Source organism: Engystomops pustulosus, chromosome 8 (genome assembly GCF_040894005.1).
Source record: "Engystomops pustulosus chromosome 8, aEngPut4.maternal, whole genome shotgun sequence".
NCBI lineage: Eukaryota > Metazoa > Chordata > Amphibia > Anura > Leptodactylidae > Engystomops > Engystomops pustulosus.
This window is the reverse complement of record NC_092418.1, coordinates 120,497,193-120,522,873: the sequence shown is the minus strand read 5'-3', so window position 1 is coordinate 120,522,873 and position 25,681 is coordinate 120,497,193. Positions and strand designations below refer to the sequence as shown.

General features: G+C 42.3%; 1 protein-coding gene across 1 annotated transcript in view; it reads left to right on the top strand.

Moving 5' to 3' along the window:
• The window catches only part of LOC140076182 (uncharacterized), a 229,682-nt gene that overhangs the window by 193,158 nt on the left and 10,843 nt on the right, over positions 1-25,681 (top strand). Inside the window, 2 exon segments of the mRNA XM_072122697.1 lie at positions 15,620-16,889; positions 19,125-19,219. Coding sequence (XP_071978798.1) covers positions 15,620-16,889; positions 19,125-19,219 — 1,365 coding nt within the window.

Here is a 25,681-nt window from a genome sequence, read left to right as displayed (position 1 = left end):
ACGCGTTTCCTGTGCTTCTAGGTTCCCAACACTTTTTTAGGCACATTTTTTAGCGTCCAATTAGACAAGCTAAAAGCTGTTGACCAGGTCCTATTTCACCTACATAAATGTGGAGCAAGTTCAGACCCTTTTCGGTTGTGTGACAAGTCATTCAGCCCCTGTGCCAAAATCTAACATCTCAATCTAAAAACTGGACAATTTGTGCTCTGGAATACCAGACCTTTCACCGCTATGAATGAATGCCCCCATTGTATTCTATCAGTGAAGTTTATGTAAAAAGAGGCCAAACTTGTTGAAATAGGCCCACAGACTCTTCTTGTATTCAGCACCACATAGTGGGAGGATGGACTCTGCGTGTTATGCAAATGCATTCCCGGTTTTGCTCCTCAGCCCTCCCCAACATCTCCACACACTTGTGACGTCCCACCGGTTTTTAATCTGCAAATTCTCCTGCCTTTATTTTTGACATTTTTAGGTTCTAATTGATCAGAGACATGGCCATTTATGATCCCCGGTTAAGGGGCTGTTCCTCAACATGTGGGAGCCATGTTGTATTGGTTCAGAATATCACCCTAGTCCATGTGTCTCCAGTAGATGTTACTTGTGGGTTAAGGTTTCCCTCTGGGCAATATCACACTATAGGATAACAGCGAGGTGATGTCCATAAGAACACACAAATATCATAAAGGTCCTGGCACCTCTAACTCCTAATACTAGATTAAGTATCAAGTACCTCAATATCATTGTCCCACAACCACAGTGGAAACTCTCTTGCCACAAGTATCTCTCCCTTATCAAGATTCTTCTGCTGGTGTAACCACTTGAGGCCATTTGTCCCACATGGGAGTTGTTTGCAGGAGCTGTTTCTGGTAGCGTGAGGTAAGTCGTGGTTTTAAAGAAGCGCCATAGATTAAGTCAAAAATGATATAGGATATTGTTAGAGATTTTTTTAGAGATTTTTTATTGTTAGAGGGGCGTGAAGGAGGAGATAAGAATACTGTAATGCTATTGGCCATAATGAATTTACCAGCACATTCTCGGAAAATGTTAAAAGGCCTTGTTCACAGACATGTTTATACTAATTTCCCTGAGGAGAAGGAGATAAGCTGGCGCTAGAACCAAGATATATAACAAAAGATGAAGGACAGACTGGCTTCACATTAAATGTCAAGGCAATTAGTTGGCAGGCGAGCAACCAGGTTACAAAAAAGATGAAGTTTGAATCATGACCTTAGCTGGACAGTGCTTGACCCCCGGCATGACCCCCGGCTAATACTTAAAATGGCTTCTGTTTGGTTCTCTTTCTCCAAGAGGGCCAGCATAGAGGAATATATCATTAACAATATCAACCATCCAAAATGATCTGTTTATGTCCCTTAATCAGTTAAATAGCAAATAAAGCAAAAACTGCCTGTAGAGAGGAACATTAAAATCTCAAATCTTTATTTATTACACTACTAAAAACTAGGCCCATGAAAAATAACTAAAAAGAGCCTTACACTAGATCTGTGCAATTACAGACTTAGGTAACTCCTCTGGGGAAAGTGTGCCAGTCATATACATATGTACATGGGTAAGAGGTAATCCAAACAGGGATAATGGGGCACATTTACTTACCCGGTCCAGTTGCGACCCAGCGGCTGGTTCTCCAACGCTGATTCGGGTCCGGCCGGGATTCACTAAGGTTGTGCGCCCGATGTCCACTAGGTGTCCTTGCTGCGCTGAAGTCCGCTGGAGTTCACCGAAGTTCACCGTCCTACCCTGGGTGCAGGCAAGCGACACTTTTAAAAAAAAATACAGCAGTTTTTCCGAATCCGTCGTGTTTTCCGACGGCCACGCCCCCTGATTTCCGTCGCATGCATGCCGGCACCGATGCGCCACAATCTGATCGCATGTGCCAAATTGCGAAACGGTAATATTCGGAAAACCCGAGGGAAAAACACGATTCGGGCCCTTAGTAAATGACCCCCAATATGTCACCTCACTTATTACCCTGATTATGTTGCAATGCTAGTTGAATTGGAGACTGGTCACACGCTTCCATATATCAGCCCATTGCAGGACCTACGAAAGTGCTAGAACGGAGCCAGTAGTAAGGATTCCCTTCAGTTGTATCTCATGGCTCATGTTCATGTACATAAAACCCTTAAAAGCGGCGTGTTACAATATTCTCACGGCACAGCGTGTCCCTGCTATTGGTAAGCTTAGCAGTTCATCAGAGGCGTGAAGTGGATTATATAGAAGCACCTGAGTTGGGCCGCGCATCTAACGTGCACGAGCGGCTATTTATAGCCTAAGCTCTGCCCACCATAAGAGGGCTTGACGAATGCGGCTTCACTCAGCCACCATCAATACTCTATGTACTAGTGACGAATCGGAGATGTAGTAGGTGCGCCCCGATCCACCAGTCACCAGAGTCATGGTGAAGTCTCCTCCCACCTGATCACAGGCCAATCCCCCATTCCATAGCGTAGGGACCAACTGTTGCTTAGAGACGTTTGCATTGCCGACCTGAATGGTAAGTATCTACTTTACACCAGTGAAAACACACAATTAGGCTTTTTATTAAATCAGGAAAGTGAATTCTGGATGAAGACAAAAGCGAAGCAAGGACAACATAATAAAAATAAATCAGTATACCAAAAAGGATGATGCACCCATATCTAATGTAATGTGAATGTCTATCTGGTGACACTGGGAAAGCGCCCTCCGTATCATAAACCATCAGCCTGACTGATAAGGAAGTGGGACCAACACCCTTCATTTACATGGGGGAGGTTGTTGAGACAAAAGGGGGCAGACCAAGGGGTATAAGAGACCCAGATACAACTCACATGAGGAGAACTTCTTGGTGGAAGATCTTACTGGAGGAGCTTAGACTGAGAGACTGAGACACAGAATGGAGAGAGTGCTGATCCAGATATGTGTGGAGGAGGGAGCCTGGGAAGGAGGACATGACGCTGGTGCCAGGGACCCCCAGAATGGTGAGTCCTGACAGTCTTTATTGTTTTTGTGAAATGATTTCTCCTCTGTCCCATTATTTCTATATCCACTACCACAAAATGTTTCCAAGCACCAGGTACATATGTTGGATGTGAATATCTGTTTATCTATTTCCGTAAATAAAGGATGTGTATATGTGCAGAATATGTGTGTGGAAGTGGCAGCGCCAATCAAAGATGCACTGGCCCTTTAAATATTCGAGTGGCGGCGCGCAGCCAGGAAGGGAGAGGTCGTGGAGAGGTAAGTGCTGGCCGGTGGATGGGGCAGTGCCATGGAGAGGGGCACTGGTATGCCCACAATCTGTGACATGGATCGCGAGGGCACTTGTGACAGTAACCTTTCCCCCTTCGGCCTCCCCCTCATCTTGGTCCCAAGAAACCTCTGGAGGAGACCCAAAATATTCTCTTCAGGCTCCCAGGATCTCTACTCAGGCCTCAACCTCTTCCAGTCTACAAGGAAGAACCGCTTACCTCTCACCCCTTCATGTCCGACAACTCCTTGACTTCATAGACATCAGTAGAGTCAGCCTCAGGAGCAGGAGGAGGAGAATGTTGGGAGAAGAGGTTCAAGATGGCTGGCTTCAGGAGGGAGACATGGACACCGGGTTGATGTGCTTGATTACCTTAAAGGGACCAAGGAACCGGGGACCAAACTTGTAGCTGGGTATCTTCAGCGGACGTATCTGGAGGATAATTACATCTTGTCACCCAGAGAGAAGACAGGGGGGGCTCGATGCTTCTTATCAGCCTGGTTTCTGATGGCCACGCCTCCTTATTTGGACAAGTCGAAAAAGTGCCAAAAAATGGTCCAAGAGCCTTGATAAATGTGGCGCAAGGCATTATAAACAGTGTTTTTGGCTCAAAACCACCAGAATTGTGGTGCAAGTGGGTTTATAAATCCCCCCCATCTTGTTCAGCATGAGAGAATTCACACAGGGTAGAAGCGGTTTGTGTTTACAATGTGACAAATGGTTAATGGTTAGATAGTCTTTAACCCCTTAAGGATGGAGTGTTTTTTCGCTCATTTCTCGCTCTCCACCTTCAAAAATCCATAGCTTTTTCATTTTTTCGTGTACTGAGTTGTTTCAGGACTGATTTTCTGTAAAAAAAAATTTTACTTCTCTGTGGCATTATTTATTATTCCATGGCAAGCAATAGGAAACTGGAAAAAAATTCCAGATGTGGAAAAGTTGGGAAAAAAAGTGTTTCAGTCACTTTCTTGTGGGCTCAGTTTTTACGACTTTTACTTTGCGCTCCTCTGCTTTATTCTTTGCTTTGGTACTATCACGGAGATACCAAATTTACATAGGTTTTATTGACTTTTAATACATTTTCAAATATTAAACAGACATGTATGAAAAAGAAACAAAAAATTTCTCCATCTTCTGAAGCGAATAACTTTTTCACACTTTGGTGTACGGAGCTGTGTGAGGTGTCATTTTTTGCAATGAAGTTTTCATTGCTACCATTTGGGGACTGTGCGACATTTTGATCACTTTTTATTACATTTTTTGTGTGATGTAAATGGTGTAAAAGTCTCGTTTCTGGCATTTGGGCGTTATTTTTCCCATTATTTTCCTACTTATGCCCCTTATATGTTGTTCCTAGTTTGTGAGTTAAAAAGTTTTGTCATTGCACTCCAAGAGTTGCAACGTGTCTATGGTGATGGTGGAACAACCTAACCTCTAGGTGTAAAGGATGCCCCCTGTCTATTGTGATGGTAGAACCTCCTCTCCTCTAGGTGTAGAGCAGGGGTAGGGAACCTATGGCTCGGGAGCCAGATGTGGCTCTTTTGTTGGCTGCATCTGGCTCTCGGACAGATCTTTAATAAATAGTGATGGCTGCTGTGTGTCTCTTAGACTGACCACTGGACACAGGCAGCGATGTTACCGCTGCCTACGTCCTTTGTACGACCAATGTACCATTGCGGCCATCGTGTAAGCCTGGGTCAAAGAGAAGAGTGTGGGAGCGATGAGAAGCTGGCTTTTTTTTTTTTTTTGCTGTGACTAGCTATCTACTGTGGGGCATGTGCTGTGGCTACCTATTTACTTGGGGGCATGTGCTGTGGCTATCTATCTACTGGGGGTATGAGCTGGGGCTACCTATATACTGGGGGGCATGTGATGTGACTACTTATCTACTTGGGGGCATATGCTGTGGCTTCCTATATACTGGGAGTATGTGCTGGGGCTTCCCTTCTACTGGAGGTAAGTGCTGGGGCTACCTATTTACTTGGGGGGCATGTGCTGTGGCTACCTATTTACCTGGGGGCATGTGCTGGGCTACTTATTTACTTGGGGGCATGTGCTGTGGCTACCTATTTACTGGGAGTATGTGCTGCAGCTACCTATCTAATGGAGGCATGTGCTGTGGCTACCTATCTACTGGGAGGCATGTGGTGGGGCTACCTATTTACTTGGGGGCATGTGCTGTGGCTACCTATTTACTGGGAGTATGTGCTGCAGCTACCTATTTACTGGGAGTATGTGCTGCAGCTACCTATCTAATGAAGGCATGTGCTGTGGCTACCTATCTACTGGGAGGCATGTGGTGGGTGTCAGGATTTGGAGTAGTGAACCCCCTGGACCACCATGGACAATGATGTAAGCAGACACCTGGGACCGGAATCTCAGTGGCACCTGGTCTTCACCAGAGCCCGCTTCAAAACAGGATGGTCTTGCTGCAGCGTGGTTCCACCAGGTCGTTGCACAGGCGCGACTTGTCCACGGTGGCAGCCAAGGTCAAGATACAGGATCACTAGGCAGTCTCGTGGTCAGGAACAGGCAGACGGTCAAGGCAGGCAGTAATGATGCGAGGTCGGGGACGGAGCAAGAGGTCAGAGCTGGCAGCGAAGGAGCAGAGTCAGGAACAGGTCTGGGGTCACAACGGGAAGTCAACACTTGGTAAGGAAACACTGTGGATAAGCTTCCTCATAGGCATAAGATCCGGCGGGTAATGCTGGGTCTTTGTACGAACCCGGATATTGGGTAGCGCTAATCAGCAATGCGCTGGCCCTCTAAATCTGAAAGTGGCGGCGCGTGGAGAGTTGATTGAGCTCGGAAAGGAGCGCCGCCATGCAGGGGCACCCGTGACAGTGGGACTACCTATCTACTGGGGGGCATGTGCATATTGTACGGCTCTTATGGAATACCATTTTAAAATATGTGGCGTTCATGGCTCTCTCAGCCAAAAAGGTTCCTGACCCCTGGTGTAGAGGATGCCCCCTGTCTATAGTGATGGTAGAACCTCCTCTCCTCTAGGTGTAGAGGATGTTCCCTGTCTATGGTGATGGTAGAACCTCCTCTCCTCTAGGTGTAGAGGATGTCCCTGTCTATGGTGATGGTAGAACCTCCTCTCCTCTAGGTGTAGAGGATGCCCCCTGTCTATGGTGATGGTAGAACCTCCTCTCCTCTAGGTGTAGAGGATGCCCCCTGTCTATGGTCCTGGTAGAACCTCATTTCCTCTAGGTGTAGAGGATGCCCCCTGTCTATGGTGATGGTAGAACCTCCTCTCCTCTAGGTGTAGAGGATGCCCCCTCTCTATAGTGATGGTAGAACCTCCTCTCCTCTAGGTGTAGAGGATGCCCCCTGTCTATGGTGATGGTAGAACCTCGTCTCCTCTAGGTGTAGAGGATGCCCCCTGTCTATGGTGATGGTAGAACCTCCTCTCCTCTAGGTGAAGAGGATGCCCCCTGTCTATGGTGATGGTAGAACCTCCTCTCCTCTAGGTGTAGAGGATGCCCCCTGTCTATGGTCCTGGTAGAACCTCATTTCCTCTAGGTGTAGAGGATGCCCCCTGTCTATGGTGATGGTAGAACCTCCTCTCCTCTAGATGTAGAGGATGCCCCCTGTCTATAGTGATGGTAGAACCTCCTCTCCTCTAGGTGTAGAGGATGCCCCCTGTCTATGGTGATGGTAGAACCTCGTCTCCTCTAGGTGTAGAGGATGCCCCCTGTCTATGGTGATGGTAGAACCTCCTCTCCTCTAGGTGTAGAGGATGCCCCCTGTCTATGGTGATGGTAGAACCGCCTCTCCTCTAGGTGTAGAGGATGTCCCCTGTCTATGGTGATGGTGGAACAACCTAACCTCTAGGTGTAGAGGATGCCCCCTGTCTATGGTGATGGTAGAACCTCCTCTCCTCTAGGTGTAGAGGATGCCCCCTATCTATGGTGATGGTAGAATCTCCTCTCCTCTAGGTGTAGAGGATGCCCCCTGTCTATGGTGATGGTAGAACCGCCTCTCCTCTAGGTGTAGAGGATGTCCCCTATCGATGGTGATGGCAGAGCCTCCTCTCCTCTAGGTGTAGAGGATGCCCCCTGTCTATGGTGATGGTAGAACCTCCTCTCGTCTAGGTGTAGAGGATGCCCCCTGTCTATGGTGATGGTAGAACCTCCTCTCCTCTAGGTGTAGAGGATGCCCCCTGTCTATGGTGATGGTAGAACCTCCTCTCCTTTAGGTGTAGAGGATGCCCCCTGTCTATAGTGATGGTAGAACCTCCTCTCCTCTAGGTGTAGAGGATGCCCCCTGTCTATGGTGATGGTAGAACCTCCTCTCATCTAGGTGTAGAGGATGCCCCCTGTCTATGGTGATGGTAGAACCTCCTCTCCTCTAGGTGTAGAGGATGCCCCCTGTCTATGGTGATGGTAGATCCTCCTCTCCTCTAGGTGTAGAGGATGCCCCCTGTCTATGGTGATGGTAAAACCGCCTCTCCTCTAGGTGTAGAGGATGTCCCCTATCAATGGTGATGGCAGAGCCTCCTCTCCTCTAGGTGTAGAGGATGCCCCCTGTCTATGGTGATGGTAGAACCTCCTCTCCTCTAGGTGTAGAGGATGCCCCCTGTCTATGGTGATGGTAGAACCTCCTCTCCTCTAGGTGTAAAGGATGCCCCTGTCTATGGTGATGGTAGAACCTCCTCTCCTTTAGGTGTAGAGGATGCCCCCTGTCTATAGTGATGGTAGAACCTCCTCTCCTCTAGGTGTAAAGGATGCCCCCTATCTATGGTGATGGTAGAACCTCCTCTCCTTTAGGTGTAGAGGATGCCCCCTGTCTATGGTGATGGTAGAACCTCCTCTCCTCTAGGTGTAGAGGATGCCCCCTGTCTATGTTGATGGTAGAACCTCCTCTCATCTAGGTGTAGAGGATGCCCCCTGTCTATGGTGATGGTAGAACCTCCTCTCCTCTAGGTGTAGAGGATGCCCCCTGTCTATGGTGATGGTAGATCCTCCTCTCCTTTAGGTGTAGAGGATGCCCCCTGTCTATGGTGATGGTAGAACCTCCTCTCCTCTAGGTGTAGAGGATGCCCCTGTCTATGTTGATGGTAGAACCTCCTCTCCTTTAGGTGTAGAGGATGCCCCCTGTCTATAGTGATGGTAGCACCTCCTCTCCTCTAGGTGTAGAGGATGCCCCCTGTCTATGGTGATGTTAGAACCTCCTCTCCTCTAGGTGTAGAGGATGCCCCTGTCTATGGTAATGGTAGAAACTCCTCTCCTCTAGGTGTAGAGGATAACCCCTGTCTATGGTGATGGTAGATCCTCCTCTCCTCTAGGTGTAGAGGATGCCACCTGTCTATGGTGATGGTATAACTGCCTCTCCTCTAGGTGTAGAGGATGCCCCTGTCTATGGTGATCGTAGAACCTCCTCTCCTCTAGGTGTAGAGGATAACCCCTGTCTATGGTGATGGTAGAACCTCCTCTCCTCTAGGTGTAGAGGATAACCCCTGTCTATGGTGATGGTAGAACCTCCTCTCCTCTAGGTGTAGAGGATGCCCCCTGTCGATGGTGATGGTAGAATCACCTCTCCTCTAGGTGTAGAGGAGACCCCTGTCTATGGTGATGGTAGAACCTCCTCTCCTCTAGGTGTAGGTGATGCCCCCTGTCTATGGTGATGGTAGATCCTCCTCTCCTCTAGGTGTAGAGGATGCCCCCTGTCTATGGTGGTGGTAGGACCTCTTTTCCTCTAGGTGTAGAGGATGCCCCCTGTCTATGGTGATGGTAGAACCTCCTCTCCTCTAGGTGTAGAGGGTGCCCCCTGTCTCTGGTGATGGTAGAACCTCCTCTCCTCTAGGTGTAGAGGATGCCCCCTGTCTATGGTGATGGTAGAACCTCCTCTCCTCTAGGTGTAGAGGATGCCCCCTGTCTATGATGAGGGTAGAACTGCATCTCCTCTAGGTGTAGAGGATGTCCCCTGTCAATGGTGATGGTAGAACCTCCTCTCCTCTAGGTGTAGGTGATGCCCCCTGTCTATTGTGATGGTAGATCCTCCTCTCCTCTAGGTGTAGAGGATGCCCCCTGTCTATGGTGAAGGTAGGACCTCTTTTCCTCTAGGTGTAGAGGATGCCCCCTGTCTATGGTGATGGTAGAACCTCCTCTCCTCTAGGTGTAGAGGATGCCCCCTGTCTATGGTGATGGTAGAATCTCCTCTGCTTTAGGAGTAGAGGATGCCCCCTCTCTATGGTGATGGTAGGACCTCCACTCCTCTAGGAGTAGAGGATGCCCCCTGTCTATGCTGATGGTAGAACCTCCTCTCATTTAGGTGTAGTTCAGGGGTGAATGACCCACAGCCGGTAGACCCCCAAGTTGCTGCCCTTGCCCTGCTGCCTGCAGCACCTACTGCATCAGCAGGGCTGCAAAACGATTGCATTTTTGCTGCGATTCGCACAGTTCATTCTTGCACATAGGGGGTAGTATTATAGAAGTTATATTCCTGTACATAGGGGGCAGTATTATAGTAGTTATATTCTTGTACATAGGGGCATTATTATAGTAGCTATATTCTTGTACACAGGGGGCAGTATTATAGTAGTTATATTCCTGTACTTAGGGGTCAGTATTATAGTAATTATATTCTTATACATAGGGGGCAGTATTATAGTAGTTATATTCCTGTACGTAGGGGGCAATAGTATAGTAGTTATATTCCTGTACATAGGGGGCAGTATTATAGTAGTTATATTCCTGTACTTAGGGGGCAGTATTATAGTAGTTATATTCCTGTACTTAGGGGGCAGTATTATAGTAGTTATATTCTTGTACACAGGGGGCAGTATTCTAGTAGTTATATTCCTGTACATAGGAGGCAGTATTATAGTAGTTATATTCTTGTACATAGGGAGCAGTATTATAGTAGTTATATTCTTGTACATAGGGGGCAGTATTATAGTAGTTATATTCTTGTACAATGGCGGCAGTGATATAGTAGTTAAATTCTGGTACATAGGGGGCAGTATTATGGTAGTTATATTCTTGTACATAAGGGGCAGTATTATAGTAGTTATATTCCTGTACGTAGGGGGTAGTATTATAGTAGTTATATTCCTGTACATAGGAGGCAGTATTATAGTAGTTATATTCCTGTACACAGGAGGCAGTATTATAGTAGTTATATTCCTGTACATAGGAGGCAGTATTATAGTAGTTACATTCTTGTACAAAGGGGGCAGTATTATAGTAGTTATATTCCTGTACATAGGAGGCAGTATTATAGTAGTTATATTCTTGTACATAGGGAGCAGTATTATAGTAGTTATATTCTTGTACATAGGGGGCAGTATTATAGTAGTTATATTCTTGTACATAGGCGGCAGTGATATAGTAGTTATATTCTTGTACATAGGGGGCAGTATTATAGTAGTTATATTCTTGTACATAGGGGGTAGTATTATAGTAGTTTTATTCTTGTACATAGGCGGCAGTATTATAGTAGTTATATTCTTGTACATAGGCGGCAGTGATATAGTAGTTATATTCTTGTACATAGGGGGCAGTATTATAGTAGTTATATTCTTGTACATAGGGGGTAGTATTATAGTAGTTTTATTCTTGTACATAGGCGGCAGTATTATAGTAGTTATATTCTTGTACATAGGGGGCAGTATTATAGTAGTTATATTCCTGTACATAGAGGAAGTATTATAGTAGTTATATTCCTGTACATAGGGGGCAGTATTATAGTAGTTATATTCCTGTACATAGGGGGGCAGTATTCTAGTAGTTACATTCCTGTACATAGGGGGCAGTATTATAGTAGTTATATTCTTGTACATAGGGAGCAGTATTATAGTAGTTATATTCTTGTACATAGGGGGCAGTGATATAGTAGTTATATTCTTGTACATAGGGGGCAGTATTATAGTAGTTATATTCCTGTACATAGGAGGCAGTATTATAGTTGTTATATTCTGGTACATAGGGGGCAGTATTATAGTAGTTATATTCCTGTACATAGGGGGCAGTATTATAGTAGTTATATTCTGGTATATAGGGGGCAGTATTATAGTAGTTATATTCCTGTACATAGGCGGCAGTATTATAGTAGTTATATTCCTGTACATAGGGGGCAGTATTATAGTAGTTATATTCTTGTACATAGAGGGCAGTATTATAGTAGTTATATTCTTGTACATAGGGGGCAGTATTATAGTAGTTATAGTCTTGTACATAGGTTGCAGTATTATAGTAGTTATATTCCTGTACATAGGGGGCAGTATTATAGTAGTTATATTCCTGTACATAGGGGGCAGTATTATAGTAGTTATATTCCTGTACATAGGGGGCAGTATTATAGTAGTTATATTCCTGTACATAGGAGGCAGTATTATAGTAGTTATATTCTTGTACATAGGGGGACAGTATTATAGTAGTTATATTCCTGTACATAGGGGGAGTATTATAGTAGTTATATTCTTGTACATAGGGGGCAGTGATATAGTAGTTATATTCTTGTACATAGGGGGCAGTATTATAGTAGTTATATTCCTGTACATAGGAGGCAGTATTATAGTTGTTATATTCTGGTACATAGGGGGCAGTATTATAGTAGTTATATTCCTGTACATAGGGGGCAGTATTATAGTAGTTATATTCTTGTACATAGGGGGCAGTATTATAGTAGTTATATTCCTGTACATAGGAGGCAGTATTATAGTAGTTATATTCTTGTACATAGGGGGCAGTATTATAGTAGTTATATTCCTGTACATAGGGGGCAGTATTATAGTAGTTATATTCCTGTACATAGGGGGCAGTATTATAGTAGTTATATTCTTGTACATAGGGGGCAGTATTATAGTAGTTATATTTCTGTACATAGGAGGCAGTATTATAGTTGTTATATTCTGGTACATAGGGGGCAGTATTATAGTAGTTATATTCCTGTACATAGGGGGCAGTATTATAGTAGTTATATTCTGGTACATAGGGGGCAGTATGCACCTGCTGCATGGGTTCAGACAATTTCCATAATTATTATGGTCTTGTTTGTGCACTGTACTGCCCTATTCTCCAACATCTGAAGTTAATCTATTCAAGGTCTGTAGTTTCCTGATTGCCTTTTGACCATTTCTTTGAATCTTGGCACCACATTTGCTATGCCCTAGTCCTCTGGAATTTTATGGAATCTTAAATATTAAAATCACAGCATATCTATCAGAGAAGACAAGTCATGCAGTGTCCAGGGTGTATTCCAGTGATTGGTCTATTTTAGGTGTTTTAATACACTGTTGCAGCTGTTTTTGGGTTAAGCAGCTGATTTTTAATAGGAAAATTACATTATTTTTCTTCGTATCATCGATCAGGCGATTTTCATTTGTTTGAAAAGCAACATTGAATACATTGACCCTTTCCTTATCTCCCTCCACCACGACCCCAAGTTATTTTTAATTTACTCCATCATTACCCCAGGTTATTCCTCAGATGTCGGCACTTTCAGTTTTTATTTGTTTTCAGTTTCTTTTTATTTATATATTCATTAGATAATTTGGATTATTTTTACATTACTTTAGTTTCTGCCTTTCTTTGTTGTTTACATAATTTTTCGCTCTTCAACAAAGTAAAACAATATGTCTGTGTTATCATAGTATTTATTTAACTTAATTATAAAAAGTATCCGATTAGTTTATGTGAAACAAAATTTCAAAATCATAGTTTACGGAGGATTTTATGTTTAAAAAGTTTAGACATCTAAATATTTATTTTATTTTTGGACATCATATGTAATCCTGAAATATTGACATGACAAAGAACTTAGATATTTGATGATGATTACTGTGATCAGACACTGGCATTTGGTTATAAAATTCCCAAATATATATTTCATTGCATTCTTTTTACTTTTTATTTAAAAACGTTGATAATGGTTTATTTTAGATAATGTACACTTGTAAAAGGAGCTCACGGCTTTGGCTTTTTGCCAGTGTTTAAGAGTAAAAGATGTGACAAATATATGGAAGAATTGAAAATTGCATAGAGAAATGAACACCTTTACAATAATGTTGAAGTAAAACTTTGGCAATTCCAATTATAGTATTTACTTGACTGTATAATATAGTAACATATAGCAAATGTTACCAATAAAAAGTTTATTATTCACCACCAATACTGATTTTCTTACGGGTAAATTTCATACTTAAATTATTAAAAAATACAAAAAGATCTCAAAATTTGAATGGACAAAAATAACATTTCATTGTATGATATTCTTCTGCTCCATGAAGCCATTTCCAGGACAGGGCAGTCACATGGTAATTGGAGACGCCTTGTCTGCATGGATTTGCATTCCCTATTGTTCAGTATGTGGAATCAGTAGAGAATCACAAAGGGGCATTTCACATGGTAAATATTTGCAAATGAAGTTATCAAGGTCCATCAGAAAGACACAACCTGGCCTCATTTCTTCAGTGGAAGGGGGTGCTAAACCCATAACAAAGAAAGTGGGACCAACACCCTTCATTTACATAGGGGAGGTTGTTGAGACAAGAGGGGCTAGACCAAGGGGTATAAGAGACTTAAGTAGGACTCACATGAGAACTTTTTGTTGGAGATTTTACTGGAGCAGTTTAGACTGAGAGACTGAGACACAGAATGGAGAGAGAACAGGTCCAGATATGTGCGGAGGAGGGAGCCTGGGAAGGAGGACATGACGCTGGTGCCAGGGGACCCCAGGATGGTAAGTACTGACAGCCTTCCATACTTTCTAGAACTGATTTCTCATCTGTCCCCTCCTTTCTGCCTACATCCACTACCTCAAAATGTTTCCAAGAATCTGGTACATATGTTGGATGTGAATATCTGTTATATCCACTGTATATGAGCCAGTAATTTCCATAAATAAAGGATGTGTATATTGGCAGAATATGTGTGTCCTTAGAATGTGTAACACGTATCTATGCTATAATGTGCATGGATGTGTAGTATACAAGTAATGGATGTAAATATATATGTTTGTGATTCTGTATGTACACATATATTTATCACAATGTTGTATAACACAACACATTCCACTATTCTATTCCATATTAACAAAGAATTTGAGTTGGATTGGCAGCATTATTCATTGCACTTTTTTTGTCATGTCCCAATGCACCCAGGGGCATAGCACATGTGTTTCAAACGAAAAACATGCAATTGGGAATGAGCAACATGGGCCACATTTATTATGCAGTCTGCACCAGAATTCTAGCGTAAACTGCACATAAATACATCTGCAAACTGATTGTACATGAACTTAGGAAGTGCTTCCATCAGGATTGTGCCGCGGCTGCACTGTGCTAGCTGCGACACAATGCTGTGCACAGAGTTTTAAGTTCAGTTTATATTTAAGTCTGAACTGTATAGTTTATAATTGTAACCCCAGCAAAATTCTTTTTGGTCTCTGTAACAATTGAATTTTAAAAATGTTGGATTGTCATAAAAACCAGGATCAACAATAAAGCTTGATTGCAGACACCTGTGATAACTGTTATAGCTGTTCATTGTAGTTTAAGGCTAAAGTACAGGAAATTACCAACATCCAGGGGTCCGTTTGTAACTAGGGGTCGTCTGTAAGTCGGGTGTTCTTAAGTAGGGGACCGTCTGTATGTATAAAATAGGGGTCATTCATCTTTAGTCTGGACATTTGTCTGTCTTTTTTCCTGATTTTGGACTTGTTTGATTTGTCTTAGAGGGTGATATATCAACCAGCTGAGTTTTTGTGACTAGAGTTGCACAAAAGTTTAAATTCTTCTGCAACTTTGCTAGGCTCTTGGCGCAAATATGCAAATGCACCCAAAAAGATAAGAGCAAATAAACATAAAATCCTGAGATAAATGACCCCCAACATGACAAATGCATTACTCTGAAATCTGAGTTTTACTGAAAATTCACACAGGAGAAAAGATGTTTCCAGAATGTGATGCAGAAATCAGAAATCATTTGACATAAATCAATGTAACAATTATTTTTGCAGAAATGTTATAAATATTTATATCATTATAGATTTTATTAACTGTTATTATTTAACATCTTGTTCCTTGCAGATGATTATAACTGGAGCTCAGAGGAACATCTGACATCTTCAAATATTACAGCTAATGATTGTGGGATCACACAAGATACATATATAGAACACGACAGCAGAAAGGATTCACCCTCAGATCTTCATTGCAACAATCTATCATATGATCCTATTACATTCTGTCCTATAAATTCTGATTTATCACAGATGTACAGTCAAGAAAGAAGCCACCACAGAGCAGCCGAGCATCTAACAGATGCAACCAGGAAGACATTTTCATGTTCTGAACATGGGAAAAATTTAACTTTTAATTGGAATCTCGCACATCAGAACATTCACTCAGGGGAGCAGCCTTTTTCATGTTCAGAAAATGGAAAATGTTTCATTGAACAAAATAATCTTGTTCAACATGAGAGAAATCACACAGGGGAGAAACCATTTTCATGTTCAGAATGTGGAAAATGTTTTAATCGGAAAGCACACCTTATTCATCACGAGAGAACTCACACAGGGGAGAAGCCGTTTTCATGTTCAGAATGTGGCAAATGTTTTATTAAGAAATCAAATCTTGTGATACATGAAAGAGTTCACACAGGGGAGAAGCCGTTTTCATGTTTAAAATGTGGAAAATGTTTTACTCATAAATCAAGTCTTGTTAAGCATGAGAGAATTCACACAGGAGAGATGTCATTTTCATGTTCAGAATGTGGAAAATGTTTTACTCATAAATCAAACCTTGTTAAGCATGAGAGAATTCACACAGGAGAGAAGTCATTTTCATGTTCCGAATGTGGAAAATATTTTACTGATAAATCAAGTCTTGTTCAGCATGAGAGAATACACACAGGGGAGAAACCGTTTACATGTTCAGAATGTGGAAAATGTTTTAATCGGAAAACAAATCTTGTTCAGCACGAGAAAATTCACACAGGAGAGAAGTCATTTTCATGTTCAGAGTGTGGAAAATGTTTTACTCATAAATTAAGTCTTGTTCAGCATGAGAGAATTCACACAGGGGAGAAACCATTTTCATGTGCAGAATGTGGCAAATGTTTTTCTCAAAAAACAAGTCTTGTTCAGCATGAGCGAATTCACACAGGGGAGAAACCGTTTTCATGTGCAGAATGTGGAAAATGTTTTAATCGGGAAACACATCTTGTTCATCATGAGAGAATTCACACAGGAGAGAAGTCATTTTCATGCTCAGAATGTGGAAAATGTTTTACTCATAAATTAAGTCTTGTTCAGCATGAGAGAATTCACACAGGGGAGAAACCGTTTTCATGTTCAGAATGTGGCAAATGTTTTACTCAAAAAACACGTCTTGTTCAGCATGAGAGAATTCACACAGGGGAGAAGCCGTTTTCATGTTTAGAATGTAAAAAATGTTTAAGTCAGAAATCAGACCTTGTGAAACATGAGAGAATTCACACAGGGGAGAAGCCGTTTTCATGTTCAGAATGTGGCAAATGTTTTACTCAAAAAACAAGTCTTGTACAGCATGAGAGAATTCACACAGGGGAGAAACCGTTTTCATGTTTAGAATGTGGAAAAATCTTTAGTAAGAAATCAAATCTTGTTCAGCATGAGAGAATTCACACAGGGGAGAAACCATTTTAAAGTCTTTATGTGTTTAGATATGTAAAACCATTTTATCTGTGACGATCCGGATGGTCTGTATTTATGTCCAGTTTATGGGTCCAATAACAATAAAATAAACTTTAGCTGAATTCCTACGACAAGATGTTGCCAAATCCATCAATGATGTTTTCAATATATTATTATGTGTGATTTTATTTGTTATCTCTAATTTTATGTCACATTTCCGCACTAACCTTGAACCCTCCTCGTACTGAAAGGACATAAAATAATGACGCACAGAGGTCTCGCTAGTTCTCCGTGGCTACAACATATTTCGGTTGTGTCAATGTTATCGGACAACACAATTATTTATTTAATTACTCTCTGCCTGATAATTGAACTACTCTGACACCTCCATCGTCCAACACAGGAACAAGCTCCAAAGCTTAAAACAGAGGTCCCCCCTGATGGACACTTCTCTCCTGATGATCAATTTACTTTGAGGGTTGGCAGGATAAATGGTTATTTATGCTGCACAGCTAGTTTGGTGTTTAGTCGCAAAAATACCTGTGTTTTTTATATCCTTGTTGATCCTCTTGTGGCTAATTTGTGAGGTGTCTTTGCCATAATATTGGTGTTTTTCCGACACTTACAACTTGTTATTTTTTTGGCCACTTGTGATTCAGAGACTTGTTTTTGGGTGCAATATTTGGTGGAAAATGAAAGCAGCTAAAAGCTAGTCTAGGGAGGGTAAATAGATTGCACATGTATTCAAAAAGTGGATGTATGGTTTTAATTGTGCATTCAAAGGCTTTAGATCAAAATGCATCTCAGCTGCATAACGATAAATTTTGATATACAGTTTCGGATGAAAGTCACTAACAAAGATATAGGGGCAGATTTACTTACCTGGTCCGTTCGCGATCCAGCGGCGCGTTCTCTGCGGTGGATTCGGGTCCGGCCGGGATTCATCAAGGTAGTTCCTCCGCCGTCCACCAGGTCGCGCTGCTGCGCTGAAAAGCATCCGGATGCCCTGAAGTTCACGACCCGGACCAAGTGAAGGTAAGCGTGTCCCAAGCGACACATTTTCCGTTTTTAAATGCGGCGGTTTTTCCGAATACGTTGGGTTTTCGTTCGGCCCTGCCCCCCGATTTCCGTTGCGTGCATGCCAGAGCCGATGCGCCACAATCCGGTCACGTACACCAAAATCCCGGGGCAATACACGGAAAATCGGCGCAAATCGGAAATATTCGGGTAATATGTCGGGAAAACGCAAATCGGGCCCTTAGTAAATGACCCCCATAGAGTTATAGGGTTGCAGAAATGTAGAGGTACAGGAACCTCGGGGTATAGCGGTGCAAGTATTCGGTTGTAGGAATGCAGGAACAGTGGTAAGGGGAAATAGGGGGGCAGAGATATAGAGGTGTAGAGTTACAGAAATGTAGGGGTGCAAAGATGTAGATGAAATGAAATATAAAGCTTTAAATATGTACAGAATAAGGGTCATTCATCTTTAGTCTGGACATTTTTCTGTTTTCCTCTGCTTTTGGAATTGTTTGATTTATCTTAGAGGATGAAATATCAGGCAGCTGAGTTTTGTGACTTTTTTCGGGAGTCTTTAGATATATCAGAAAAATTCTGTTGCTGTGATGTTTTTCTAAGCGATTGGAGTGGCTTATTTTGGTGCAAAAATGCAAATGCACCAAAACAAGTTGCAACTATAGGAGAAAATAAAAATAAAATCCTAAGTTAAATTACCCCAATGTGAACGATGTTTTTAGTTTGCATGATGTTTTACCGAGAATTCACACAGTAGAGAAGCTGTTTTGTGTGTTCAGAATGTGATGCTGAAATCAGAAATAGTTTGAAATAAAACAATTATGTAGAAATTTTATAAATATTTATATCTTCACAGATTTCATTAACTTTTCTGTTACCTACCCTGTTATTCCCAGGAGATGACGTTAGCCGGAGCTCAGAGGAACATCTGATATCTTCAGATATTAATGCTGATGGTTGTAGGATCACACAAAAACATATATAGAAAACAACAGAATGGATTTACCCTCAGACATTCCTTTTAAACAATCTATCATCTGATCCTATTACATTGGGCACTTCTTCTGATACATCACAGACTAATGGTCACAAAAGAAGCCACCACAGAGAAGCCGAGCATCTAAGAACTGCAACCAGGAAGACATTTTCTTGTTCTAAATATGACAAATGTTTTACTCTTAAATGGAATCTCCTCACACATCAGAAAATTCACAAGGGGAGAAGCCGTTTTCATGTTCAGAATGTGGCAAATGTTTTATTAGGAAATCAGATCTTGTTAAACATGAGAGAACTCACACAGGGGAGAAGCAGTTTGTGTTAACAATGTGACAAATGTTTTGCAATGAATTCCCATCTCTAAACACAACTCTCACACAGGAATAACACATTTTAATGTTAAGAATGTGGCAAACATTTTACTTTGATGAAAAACTTTGTACATATTAGAGGAGCCACAAGGGGAGAAGTCTTGTTCTTATTGAACATCTGCATTTGTAATGGAGTTTGATGTTGTGTTGTATGAGATGCAATAACCATTAAACTTCAGACTGAATTAGAGAACTTCTATTATATAACACAATCAGAAAAAGAGAAAAATAGGGAGGAGCTCGGATAAAGGATCAGCTGATGTTTTATCGTATACAGGTGTTTGATAAATTTCCCCCTGTATAACTAAAACCTATGGTGACTAAACATATGGGAGACCCTGATCGGATCTCAGCCCCATAGAGGTCTATAGCACCTGCATACATCACACCATGGCTGAACTGGGCGGCTGCTCCACATGATATAGGAAATGTCCCATATAATGGCTGCTTTCCATGGAGCACACACCCCTCCTGCATTAATACAAGTGCATAAGGCCTATGGAACCAATGCACACAAAACATAATGGGGACCGATATCCAGCCAAAAATTTTATCAGTCCCCGTAGATGTCTATTTTGTCCAGTCACGGTGGGGTCAGCATACATTGAATCACCGCACCGTGACCGGGCAAAGAAATGTCCTATATTCTGCTGTATTCTGGTGCCAGTCCTGCTCTTCTCTATTGAGAGGGGTCTGCTCACCCATCTTCTCTCCAGCAGGGGGCCGAATGTTTGCCCATGCTATATCTTGCACATACGTTAACATAAAAAATGATACCCTCATCTGTCAGAAGCAGGAATTATTATTTCAGGACATGCATCTTTTTATTTTTCATTTTAAAGACACAATTTAGTTTTCATCCTTACTATTAACCCTTCAATGACCACCCTTCAATGATCAGGTTTTTACAGTGTCAGAGGAAGTTTGCAGGACATCAGGTCCTACTGGTGCCTGCTGGTTATGTTATCACAGCCAAGTCCCTGCACCAACACCCAGGAATGGAAAAGCTTCAATCCTGTGTATTTAACCCCTTTGAAACCGTAGTCAAACCTGGACTGCAGTGCCTTAGCGGGTGCAGCTAAAGGGCTAATAACAGGTTTACAAGGGTATAAATCGATTTTCCATTGGGGTCTGACCCTGGCATTGACAAGGGTGAAAATTGCAGTAAAAATCCTCAGCATTCTGTATAAATGTGCACACAATAGGGAATGGCTATAGAGATTACAATGCTAGAATGCAAAAATAATGAAAATTAAAAAAAAAAAAAAAATAACCCCAATTTAGCTATAATTGATATAAAACGTAATATACAGTAATAATCACAAACAGGTATGAGTTTAGATATCACTACATCTCAAAGAAAATATGAAAACAGTTATTACAGATGGTGGAACCCATATGGTACCCAAATGTCTGAAATGCTACTTTTACACCATTTTACATACCATAAAAAATTAATTCAAAAGTAATCAAAAGGTTGCACAGGCATCAAAATGGTAGCAATGAAAACATCAGCTCATTTTTCAGAAAATGACACCTCACACAGCTCCATAAGTATGAAAAAGTTATTAGACTCAGAAGATGGCAAAATTGGATTTTTTTACACATTTGTTTAATTTTTGAAAATGTATTAAAGCACAATAAAACCTGTATAAATCTGGTATCACCATGATCGTACTGAACCAAAGAATAAATTAGATGTTCCGTTTGGAGTCCAGAGTGAAAGTCCTAAAAACTGATCCCACAAGAAAGTGCCACAAATGTGTTTTTTTTTTGCCGATTTTAATCACATTTTGATTTTTTTCAAGCTTCCCAGTATAAGCCATGATATTATAAATAATGTCATGGAGTAGTAAAATTTGTTATGCAGAAAATAAGCCCTCACACAGCTCTGTACACAAAGAAATGTAAAAGATATGTAAAAAGTTACGGATTTTTCAATGTGGGGGCGAAAAATAAATCCATAAGGGGTTAAGGAATCTTCAAGTATATATATAAAAAAAAGATCTATCAAGTTATGTAGTATACAGGGTATGTCCCACCTGGGCCCAGTGATTGGTCTATTTTAGTCTTATTGATGTGACATTGCACTTCATCCCGAGATGGGCTGAGCCCTCTCCATGCAAGGTGGGCCTTTGCTGCATATTGCAGCAAACACTCACCGGTAACACCAGCGATCGGTGGCAGTACTGACCTGTAAATGCCTCTGGTAAGGCTTCCGGAGGCCCAAGGGGCGCATGGGCTCAGCCATATTAGATTTGATTACTGAAGTCATCAGAGGCAGAAATCAGTTGGCAGGACAGCCTTGGGTCATACAAAGATCCGAGGCTGTATCGTTTTGCATCCCGTTTTAACTACACAATTCAATAAATAATGTACAAAATCTCCATATACTGCCATACTGCAGTATGGCAGTATATGGTAGGATCAACCCAGGGTTAAAGTAACCTAGGGGGTCTTAAAAATAGTAAAAAATAAAAGTTAAAACAAAGCTTAAAATTCAAATCACCCCCCTTTCGCTAGAAGTCATATTAATATAAATACACAATAAAGATCATAAACACATTAGATATCGCCATTTTGAAAATTCAATAAAAAGTGATGAAAAGGTCACACCGTCCTAATATTAGAAGCATTGAAAAGATCATCAAAAGTCACAAAAAATGACACCACTCACCCACACAGTGAAAGCTGTAAAATCCAAGCCCACAAGAAAATGACGCAAATGCATTTTTTCATCATTTTCACTGCATTCAAAAAAAAATTTCTGCTTCCCAGTACATGGCATAGAATATTAAATACTATCACTATGAAGTGCAATTTGTTACACAGAAAACAAATCAAAACAGAGCTCTTTACATGGAAAAATAAAAAAAGTTATTGCTTTTTAAAAGTGGGGAGAAAAAAATGGAAAGGCAAAACCAAAAAAAGTCGTTAGAAAATTCACATTATTCTTCCTCATATCATCAGTCAGGGGATTTTCCTTTATTTAAAAAGAAACATTGAACAGATTGACCCTTTCCTTATCTCCCTACATCATGACCCCATGTTATTCCTCATCTCCCTCCACCATGACCCCAGGATATTCCTCATCTCCCTCCACCATGACCCCATGTTATTCCTCATCTCCCTCCACCATGACCCCAGGATATTCCTCATCTCCCTCCACCATGACCCCAGGTTATTCCTCATCTCCCTCCACCATGACCCCATGTTATTCCTCATCTCCCTCCACCATGACCTCATGTTATTCCTCATCTCCCTCCACCATGACCCCAGGTTATTCCTCATCTCCCTCCACCATGACCCCAGGTTATTCCTCATCTCCCTCCACCATGACCCCAGGTTATTCCTCATCTCCCTCCACCATGACCCCAGGTTATTCCTCATCTCCCTCCACCATGACCCCAGGTTATTCCTCATCTCCCTCCACCATGACCCCAGAATATTCCTCATCTCCCTCCACCATGACCCCAGGTTATTCCTCATCTCCCTCCACCATGACCCCAGGATATTCCTCATCTCCCTCCACCATGACCCCATGTTATTCCTCATCTCACTCCACCATGACCCCAGGTTATTCCTCATCTCCCTCCACCATGACCCCAGGTTATTCCTCATCTCCCTCCACCATGACCCCATGTCAGGGCCGGCGTCAGCACCCGGCATACCCGGGCAAGTGCCGGGGCCCACAGCTTCCAGAAGGGCCCACGACACTCTTCTCACTGTTGCTTCTCAACTGGGAGGCTAGGCAGATGACCCTGCAGAGCGAAGGGGTTGCTCAGTGAAAGGGCCGGACCGGGACGACAGATACTCACTACAGGGAAAGATTCCATTCACCGGCAAACATCGGTGAGGTGAGATCAGTGTACTGCTTAAGCTTCAACACACTTGAGCGGCGTGCAGTCAGTGTCGTGAAATTCCACAGCCGAGCACTCACTCAGCTGTACTGCTCTACGGCACAGTGCAGGCTCGGAGCACTACAGAAAGCAGCATAATTTACAAGCAGCAGAGTTGAACACACCACGCTACCATGTGCCGTCCTGCAGAAGTGTCAGTGTAATAGATCTTCCGGGAAAGACAGCGGGAGATCAGAGGTTAAATCAGAGAAACAGGGTCATAAAACACATCGCTGCCATTCTGTGGGTTATACTGTTTTTAAAGAATAGCTGACTGGCCAGCAGATAAACTAAGCTGGACTTCTACTTCAGTGTTCTATATGCAATACTGCAGTTTTAACAAAGGGCATTACTTAGACAACTGTATACATTTTTATAAACTCAATTGCATCAGAGTGTCTCTGTACACTTTGCAGGATGCTGGCTGGCGTGACGACTGCACGCCGCCTGTGTCCCTACTGCACAGAATATGCTGCGTTGAAGCTTATGGCAGAAAAGGTGATCAGGATAGTGGGAGCCTTGGACCTGCATGAGGTGAGGTAATTTTCATTATTTGTTATTTACTGGCCACATTCATTTTTAAAACCGAGGGACTATATACAGACAGTCCTGGGTTACGTACAAGATAGGTTCCAAAGGTTTGTTCTTAAGTTGAATTTGTCGAAACTGTATATTTTAGAATTGTAGTTCGAGGCAATTCTTTTTTTTTGGATAATTGGAGTTTCAAAATATTTTGCTGTAATGGGACCAAGGATTATCAATAAAGCTTCATTACAGACACCTTACAGCTGATCATTGCAATCCGGGACTATAGTAACATCCAGAGAGGTCACAGTGGGCAGAGGGGTCCGTCTTTAACTAGGGGTCGTCTGTAAGTCAGTTGTCCTTAAGTAGGGGACCGCCTGTATATTCACTGCAAAGGGGCCCGCTGAGGCTCTGTTGCCCAGGGGCCTACCGAATCCTGGAGCCGGCCCTGCCCCATGTTATTCCTCAACTCCCTCCACCATGACCCCAGGTTATTCCTCATCTCCCTCCACCATGACCCCAGGTTATTCCTCATCTCCCTCCACCATGACCCCAGGTTATTCCTCATCTCCCTCCACCATGACCCCAGAATATTCCTCATCTCCCTTCACCATGACCCCAGGATATTCCTCATCTCCCTCCACCATGACCCCAGGTTATTCCTCATCTCCCTCCACCATGACCCCATGTTGTTGCTCTTCTCCCTCCACCATGACCCCATGTTGTTGCTCAGTGGTTGGCACTTTCAGTTTCTAGTTTCTTGTCGCTTATATAATTGTGAAATAATTTTTGGCTTGTTTTTCCTATTTTTGTTTTTCCTTCTTTGTTGTTTACAGAATGTATTTTTCGCTCCGGTACACAGTTAAACGATACGGCTCTGCTTCCATTATTTTTTTTCATAAAGCGCTTGTGTGCATGGAACCCTTTATTTAATTTAATTTAAAAAATCTAAGTCGTCTATATGCTACAAAACTTCAAATCTATAGTTTATGAAGGAATTTATGTTTAATAAGTTAAGAAATAAAAATATTCCTTTTATTTTAGGGCATCAGCTACAATCTTGAAATTTTAAGACGCCACAGAATTTAGATAATTGATGCTAATTAATGTGATCAGACACCGGAATTTATGTTTTAAATTTAACAAATGTATTTTTCATTCTATTTATTGTTTTACTTTTTACTTTAAAAGGGTGATAATTAGAGATGAGCGAACATACTCGTCCGAGCTTGATGCTCGGTCGAGCATTAGGGTACTCGAAACTGCTCGTTGCTCGGACGAATACTTCGCCCGCTCGAGAAAATGGCAGCTCCCGCCGTATTGCTTTTTGGCGGCCAGAAACAGAGCCAATCACAAGCCAGGAGACTCTGCACTCCACCCAGCATGACGTGGTACCCTTACACGTCGATAGCAGTGGTTGGCTGGCCAGATCAGGTGACCCTGGGATAGACTAGCCGCTGCCCGCGCTGCTCGGATCATTCTGTGTCTGGATGCCGCTAGGGAGCTGCTGCTGGTCAGGGAAAGCGTTAGGGTGTTCTATTAGAATAGTGTTAGGCAGGAGTGATTCTACAAGAACCCAACAGCCCTTCTTAGGGCTACAATAACGTTATACTTTTTTTTTTTTTATTTGCAGCTAGTACCATATTGTGAGGAATTTGCAGGGGGACTTGCTACCGTTGTGTTTAGCTCTTAGTGACACACATATCCACCTCAAACACCAAAGTGGGAACATTTATTAGGGGTTTGATTTCAATTAGGCACAGTCTGCCATATACTTTTTATTTTACGTTTATTTTTTTAATAACTCAGTGTCATCTCATCTTGCATAGTAGTGTGCTTTCATACTTGGCTAGAAAATAGCCATAGGAGAATCCAAACGGCTTACTTACGCCTACAGTAGCGTTATATATATTTGATTTCTGGTTGATCTGCTGGTGGCTGTCCTTGCTGCAGTGCATCTACTAGCAAATTGTGAGCAATTT